An 8,053-nucleotide genomic window follows, 5' to 3' on the forward strand; every position below is an offset into this window, starting at 1 on the left:
AAAAAAAAAAAAAAAAAAAAAAAAAAGAAACTAAAGTTGTTTATGCAATTAAAGCCAAAATTATATTCGGTCTTTGGACTGATGAGCCACGCACTATTCCCTACTTGTGGAAGTCTAGTCACTATTTCTTACAGTAAATTTCAAATAATGCTCAAAGAAACCTTAGTGGGGAAAAGCAGAAGGAACCAGTAGAAAGGTTTGAGGTACTCACTACCTAATTCTTAACAATGGTAACTTTGCTTTTATCTTTTACTTCTTATCTTCCAGATAAAATTACATTTTGAAGTAATTTGAAACCTATGCAAGCTTGTCCAACCCAAGGCCCATGGGCTACATGTGGCCCAGGATGGCTTAGAATGCAGCCCAACACAAATTCATAAACATTATGAATTTTCTTGTGTGTGTTTTTTTTTTTTTTTTTTTTGGCTCATCAGCTATTGTTAGTGTCAATGCATTTTATGTATGGCCCAAGACAGACAATTCTTCTTCCAATGTGGTCTAGGGAAGCCAAAAGATGGGACAAACCTGCTATAAAGTCTACCTCACTCTGACCATGAGACCCACCATGTGTGCATAGAAATGATAGGCCAGTTTTAGGAGCATATCACTGGATGTCACTGGTATGGTTTTATTCCATTTAGACATAGAATTGATTGCCTGAATGTGCTGGGAATTAAGTCCCTAGTGGAAACTCACTGATTAAGATAGGGATCTCTTTAATGTATGCAGAATTTTTGTAGATTTGGTGGTTGTATGAAGAATAAGTGAATCTGCCAGAACTTCCTAGTAGCTAAGGTATATATTGCCAAAATTGTCAAGAATTATCAAGCTCTAAATTAGGAGAATAGCATTTTCTTTCAGCCTATTGGTGTCAGAGTCAGTCATTCAGCATTTTTAACGTCCTGATTTATTCTTATTTCTTCCTATATGCTGCATGAGGATGCTTATTACTACCAAAATTTAGGGTAGAGGATTATACATTTTTTTTTTTTTCTGTAGAATGTGCCTTGATGTTTCAACTAAAGAAAATAAATTTATTATTGAGGTATTTTATTCCATGCAATCCACTTAAATCAGAATCAATTTATATAGTTTTATCACTCATTGAGCTTATATCAATAATGAAGAATATGAGTTGCTGAACATTTCTTCTGAAATGCTATTAGCTTTCTGCAAATGGGTTATAATACCAGAATTGTTTAATTTTAGAGATTATCTAGTAAAATTTGTGAGCACATAGTGAAACTTAGTACAAGCTATATGCTTTAGAAAAAGGTTTTTAGAGGTCTTGGATTTCTTATGTTATGCAGAGCTTGTACATTTGGATCTCCCACTGCTTAACTCGTAGTAGGTTTTCAATACATATTCACTGATTTAAATTAATTCCAAATTTAGTAACTTCATTAATTACAGTAAAAGATTGTAAATAACTTATGAAGCAAAGGAAAGCATTCAAAGATTTCAGATAAAAGAAGTTACAGTTTGGAAAAGTCATAAGGTACTAAGTGAGATTATCTTTTGGATAAAATTACAGGATCTAGTATAATTTGGGGGTTCCACCACTCCTGAAATAAAATTTTCATCTCCTTGCAGATTCCTGAAATGTCTTCATCTGGGAAAACATTGCTGACATTGGTTTAATTTCTAGATATGCTAGTCACATGACCTTGGACAAATCTGTTCCATTTGTATGAGGACAATAATAGTTTCTCTGCAAATTTGTAGTGAAATTAAATGAGACAATGTTTAGAAAATGCCCAATCCATAGTATTCAAAAATTTTATCAATGCATTACAATACTATACCCCTCTATTGAATACTTAGAAAACTAATTTAAAATGCAAAAACTGCTCTTTTGTAGGTACTCAGTCTATTTCAAAGTTTAAATGATTGCAGATTCTGTTCCCATTTTTCAGTTGGAGAGAGGTAATTAACCAAGCAAGCAGTCATTTAACAGTTAAAATATTAAAAACGAAAGTGTATATGCTGGGACAAAGGAAGGCAAAATTCAGCTCTACTAACTTTTAAATGATTGGAACTCCCCATCCCCAACCCCCATGAAGAAAAGGATTTTGGCCAAAAGAACAGGTGTTAACAGCACTGCTTCTACTGATTTATGGAGATTTTTTTTTAAACTAAGTTGAATTTTATTATAAAGATCTTGATTCCCAGAGGATCCAGTAACTGAGACACCTGCACACTTTACAATAAATAAAAGACAAAGGATAACATAAGAACCCATGGTGCTTGTAGTTGTGATTAAGTATATAAACAATTTTTGCAGTAGACTTAATTACAATTAAGAAAATGATTTTGATGCACTGTTTACAACAGCACTAGAGCCAAATCTAGACTTTTAACACTTTTATCATTTTTCGTGTTGAGACTGATAGTGTTTCTATAACAGCAATTAAAAAAAAGTTACATAAAAAAGTGTTAAATCTAGAAGTTTTAAAGCCTCTAGGAACTAGTTACCTATTTTAGACTAGAACTCAGAGTCCGTGCTTTGGCACAACACAAGATAGCCTTTTGGCTCCCAGGACTGTGCTCTTGCCACTCTACTGCCTTTCCCGTCTGCTGTTTGGCATTGAAATTTTCATTTCATTTCCAACTAAAGAAAACATTTGTATATTGTTAAAGAGTTTGTTTTAATATATTTTTCTTTAAGAGTCTTCAGATGGATTTTAAAATTGAACACACTTGGGATGGTTTTCCAGTGAAGCACGAGCCGGTATTTATCAGGCTGAATGCAGGTGACAGAGGAGTGATGATGGACATTAGTGCTCCATTTTTCAATGATCCTCCAGCCCCACTTGGAGAACCAGGAAAACCTTTCAATCAACTGTGGGATTATGAAGGTAAGTGGTAGTAGTGTGTTTTATTGCAAACATAAATCTTCTTATAATAACCTCTCACAGAACTATTATTTTATCTTGCTGTTGGGAAGAAAGTGCTTCTGAGCAATTGACATGTACAGTTTCTGATACTTCCTACCAATCTCTCATTCTGACTTTTTCTCCATTACCTATATGACTTTAACTATATAGCTAGAAGAGTTAAAAAATGGCAATTACAAATCCAGATTTTTTTTTTTTTTTTTGAGACCAACTTTTGCTCTGTCGCTCAGGCTGGAGTGTAGTGGCGCAGTCTTGGCACACTGCAAGCTCCGCCTCCCGGGTTCATGCCATTCTCCTGCCTTAGCCTCCCAAGTAGCGGGACTACAGGTGCCCGCGACCATGCCCGACTAATTTTTTGTATTTTTAGTAGAGATGGGGTTTCACTGTGTTAGCTAGGATGGTCTTGATCTGCTGACCTTGTGATCTGCCCACCTCAGCCTCCCAAAGTGCTGGGATTACAGGCGTGAGCCACTTTGCCCAGCCACAAATCCAGATTTTTTTATTGCCACCTTATTTTCTTCCTTTATTTCTGTTACCTATGCTGAGAAGAGTTCAAGATTCCTGTTTTGTATTTAAGTATCTTTAAATTACCACTCTAACCTTATAAATCTTCTTTATGGAAAATTTGGAGTGTTTTACTTATTGTAGAAACACTATCAACCTCAATATGAAATGTAGTTTTTACTTTATACTGGCAACTCATCACACATATCAAATTAAGACATGACATAAAATTATACTGTTTCAGGTTTGCTCTATGATCTCCTTCTGCTGTATCCTAATTAAGCTATCAGATTCATCTTTCTGAAATACTCTTCATGATGCCATTTCCCAGATCATAAATCATTATTATCCCTAGGATAAAGTTCAAACCTTTCCTTTAAGCTTTCAGCATACTTATGAATTGGGCCACCATATTCAGCCAAAGCTCTTAACCTATGTACCTTCTCATTCTATTCCCCCTGCCTCTAATGCATAGTTCAAGATCTAATTCATGTCGCATTTCTTCAAAGAAGATTTTGATGAAAAATCTTCTAGTCAATATGTCTAGTTTATGCCATTTGTAAGCACACATTTTGTCAGTGTTAATTTGTCATATGTTAAATATATATTGTCTTTTATTGATACAAAACTGGTATATTATCCTCTTATTAATAGAATACACACTAATGTGACTTACCTGCTAGAGGCACTACAGACATTAAACTCAACAAATTCTAACCTCAACTCACCTACTTCTTTCATAAACCAGTTCTTTACCTAATTGCCCAATATCAATAAATGGTATTAACAATACATTAAATCACCAAATCTAAAAAATTGTGAGATCTTTCTAAGATATCCCTCTTTGACACTTTGCATTATTTGGATTTATTTACTAAGTCCCATCAGTTTTGCCTCCTAAGTATTCCTCTAACTCAGTATCTCCTCTTCATCCCCACTATCCTTTCCAAAAGTAAGGCTTTCATAGTCTTTTACCTCGGTTAGTGCAGAGCCTTCTAAATAGTCTTTTAGCCCTTAAGCCCATTCTTCACTTAGAAGCCAGAGTGCTAAATCTAAAATGAAAATTTAAACTCACCCTTCAGCTACTTAAAAACCTTCTCAGGATCCTTTCCTCTCAAGGTAAGTTTTGCCCTTCTTAATATGATCTCTATATAAGACTTTCCATGACCTGGCTGCTTATTCTCTCTGTAGCACCACCAGCTCCTCCTACATTGAAAGGTTTGCCTGGTAAGACTGAACTGTTCATATAGTTCTTTAAGCTACAATATTTCCTAATTGTGTACCCTTGATTTTACTGTTGTCTTGCCCTAGAATGCTGTTTCTGTCATTCTTCACCTAGTTCCAAATCATCTTTCAAGACAGAGCTTAAATAGCAACTTTTCCAGGAATCCTTCACTAAAGTACTTTTTTGAGCTAAGCATCTGTTTTCTTTTTTTCTTGTAGCAATGTATGCATCCTCCCTTTTGGAATTTTTATTAAAATTTTCCACATTAGTATCTGATTAGATTGTAAGCTAATAAAGGTATTTCCAGAATCTGATTAGTGTTTAACACAGAGAAGCTGCAAAAGTATTTGTAAGGTGATGATGGAAAGTAGAAAGCAGAAGATATATATGTGCATCTGAGTGTGTGTGTGTGTGTGTGTGTGTGATATACACACATATATTTATAGTGAGAGAGAGTATGTGTGTGTGCGTATGTATGTATATATCTATTTTATATATATGGAGAGAAAGAGAGAGATCTATTTTCAGAAATTAGCTCACACAATTGTGGTAGCTAGCAAGTCCACTCTTCCCTGGGTCTTCAGTCTGCCAGCTGGAGAGTTGATGTTGCAGTTCAAATCTGAATGCTGTCTGCTGGCAGAATTCCTCTCTTGGAGGAGGTCAGTCTTTTTTTCTATGAAGGCTTTAAACTGATTGGATAAGCCCCAGCCACATTATAGAGGGAAGCTTGCTCTACTAAAAGTCTGCTGATTTAAATGTTAAACTTATCTTTAAAAAATGGCTTCATAGAAACAACTAGAATAATATGTTTCAAAATATCTGGATACCATGGCCTAGTTAATTTGACAGATACGATTAACTATCACAGTAGACATTCTCATTTATCTAGATAAAAGATTCATAAAGGGACAATAAGATTCTCTGACTTGCTGGCAGAACTATGTCTATATTTTAGCTCTTTTATTATAAAAACAACACATGGAAAACTGGAAACAACCTAAATGTCTATCCATAAAGGATTAAGTGAATAAGTTATAATATCCTATAAAATAATACTATTCAGTCATTAAAATAGTATGGAGAAGCACAGAAAAGGTCTGGCAGATTTTAGACCAAAGGGGAAGAAAAGGACATGACTTTTTACTTAATATATATATATTTTTAATTATTTAAAAGAAAGATGTATTATGTTCAAAATTAAATTTTAAAAATAGCAATATTCAGAAATTTCCAGGAAATTATAAACAAGAAAAGAAAGATCACCTACCTAAATTCCTGCAATCACAGATATGCAGTCGTTAACATTTTTGTGCACATTTTGGAGACATCTAGACATAGACACACATGAAATTTTAATGTCACACGCATTTTGGTGCTATTCTGCAGCTGACTTATTGAATATCATGGATATCTTCCTATATCAAAAAATATTTAATGGTATCTTTGATTTTAATAGCTGCATTGTATTCCATTGCATGGAATACATGAATTCCATAATTTACTTAACAGTTCTTCTGTATAATAGGAGATTTATTTAGAGAATAAGAGATAATCTTATGTAATAGGAGATAAATCATTTAGATCATTTCTAATTTTTGAACAGTACTCTAATGAATAGCATTATACTTAATTCTTTTCCCAGTTGTCAGATTATTTTCTTCAGATACATTCCTAGAAGAAGATAACTGGCTCAAAGTTTATGTGATAATATTAATTTCTTTACAACTTGACCAGCACTAGTTTTAATTAATCTTGTCAATATGTGGCAATCTGATATGCGAGAAAATTGTTGATGATTTATTTCCTATATATTTCTTCTTCCAGGCAATGTCTATTTTCTTTGCTCTTTTTCCTATTGGGGATAGTATTATAATTAAAAATAGTCAATTTATTTTATATTCTAAAGGAATAAACAAATTATTTATTGTTGGAAAGCAATATTAAATTTCTCAATATATCTCTGTTTTCAAAAGTTGTGGAAGCATTTTTCTTGAATGATATAACTGAGCAGTATTTAGAAGTTGAACTTTGTCCGTAAGTATAAAATGTTTTTTCTTAATTATTACTACATAATTTGAGCATATTATTTTCTAGTTATAAATGATATGGTTTTAGTAAAAGCTCATTAATTCAAATTAACTAGTAAGAATGGTACTCTGAATTTGTTTGAATGATATACTTTTATATATTTCTTAGTTTCAAGTACAGAGCACATATTTAGAATACATGTTTAGAATATACTCATATTCTAAAGGTTTGAAAATCCTATGTCAATATTTTCAGTTCAGTAATGTAGATTTTTCTAATAAATTAGAAGATAATTTTTGTTTCAAAATGAAAAGTCATTATAAAACAAAAAGTCTTTCTCATTATTTACTCAATAAATTTGCATTATTATATATAGCTGTTCAGAAATAAAAAGAGAGATATGTATATAATTAATTGAGCTAGCTTATAAAAATGTTTCTTTTAGGGGATTTTTAAATGACTAGATGAAACTTTAATTTTATGTATTACATAATTATGTATTCATGTATTCATTCTTTATTCATCATGCATTTATTAAGTATATGATGTGTCACTTTTGCATTCAGCACCAGGGATAAAAACTAAATCACATATAGATTTTCTTAGACTCATTAAAAATATTAACCTTAGACTCTCTTTGTTCAGGTTTTTTTTTTGTTTTTTAAAAGATTTTTTTCTTATTATTGTACTTTAAGTTCTAGGGTACATGTGCACAACGTGCAGGTTTGTTACATATGTATACATGTGCCATGTTGGTGTGCTGTACCCATTAACTCGTCATTTACATTAGGTATATCTCCTAATGCTATCCCTTCCCCCATCCCCTCCCCACAATTGGCCTCGGTGTGTGATGTTCCCCTTCCTGTGTCCAAATGATCTCATTGTTCAATTCCCACCTATGAGTGAGAACATGCGGTGTTTGGCTTTCTGTTCTTGTGATAGTTTCCTGAGAATGATGGTTTCCAGCTGCATCCATGTCCCCACAAAGGACACAAACTCATCCTTTTTTATGGCTGCATAATATTCCATGGTGTATATGTGCCACATTTTCTTAATCCAGTCTGTCACTGATGGACATTTGGGTTGATTCCAAGTCTTTGCTATTGTGAATAGTGCCGCAATAAACATACATGTGCATGTGTCTTTATAGCAGCATGATCTATAATCCTTTGAGTTTATACCCAGTAATGGGATGGCTGGGTCAAATGGTATTTCTAGTTCTAGATCCTTGAGGAGTCGCTACACTGTTTCCACAATGGTTGAACTAGTTTACAGTCCCACCAACAGTGTAAAAGTATTCCTATTTCTCCACATCCTCTCCAGCACCTGTTGTTTCCTGATTTTTAATGACTGCCATTCTAACTGGTGTGAGATGGTATCTCATTGTGGTTTTGATTTG

General features: G+C 33.3%; 1 protein-coding gene across 3 annotated transcripts in view; it reads left to right on the forward strand.

Moving 5' to 3' along the window:
* Window positions 1–8,053, forward strand: part of C5H4orf33 (chromosome 5 C4orf33 homolog) — a 22,048-nt gene that overhangs the window by 6,961 nt on the left and 7,034 nt on the right. For 2 of the 3 annotated variants that reach the window (XM_025386665.1, XM_025386664.1), the window contains exons 2-3: window positions 2,669–2,858; window positions 6,600–6,660. In XM_025386665.1, the coding sequence (XP_025242450.1) occupies window positions 2,678–2,858; window positions 6,600–6,660 (242 nt within the window). In that variant the 5' untranslated portion in view covers window positions 2,669–2,677. Of the gene's footprint in view, window positions 1–729; window positions 796–2,158; window positions 2,256–2,668; window positions 2,859–6,599; window positions 6,661–8,053 lie in introns of all 3 variants that reach the window. The other variant, XM_025386663.1, reaches the window with a different exon arrangement.

This window comes from Theropithecus gelada, chromosome 5, assembly GCF_003255815.1.
Source record: "Theropithecus gelada isolate Dixy chromosome 5, Tgel_1.0, whole genome shotgun sequence".
Lineage (NCBI taxonomy): Eukaryota > Metazoa > Chordata > Mammalia > Primates > Cercopithecidae > Theropithecus > Theropithecus gelada.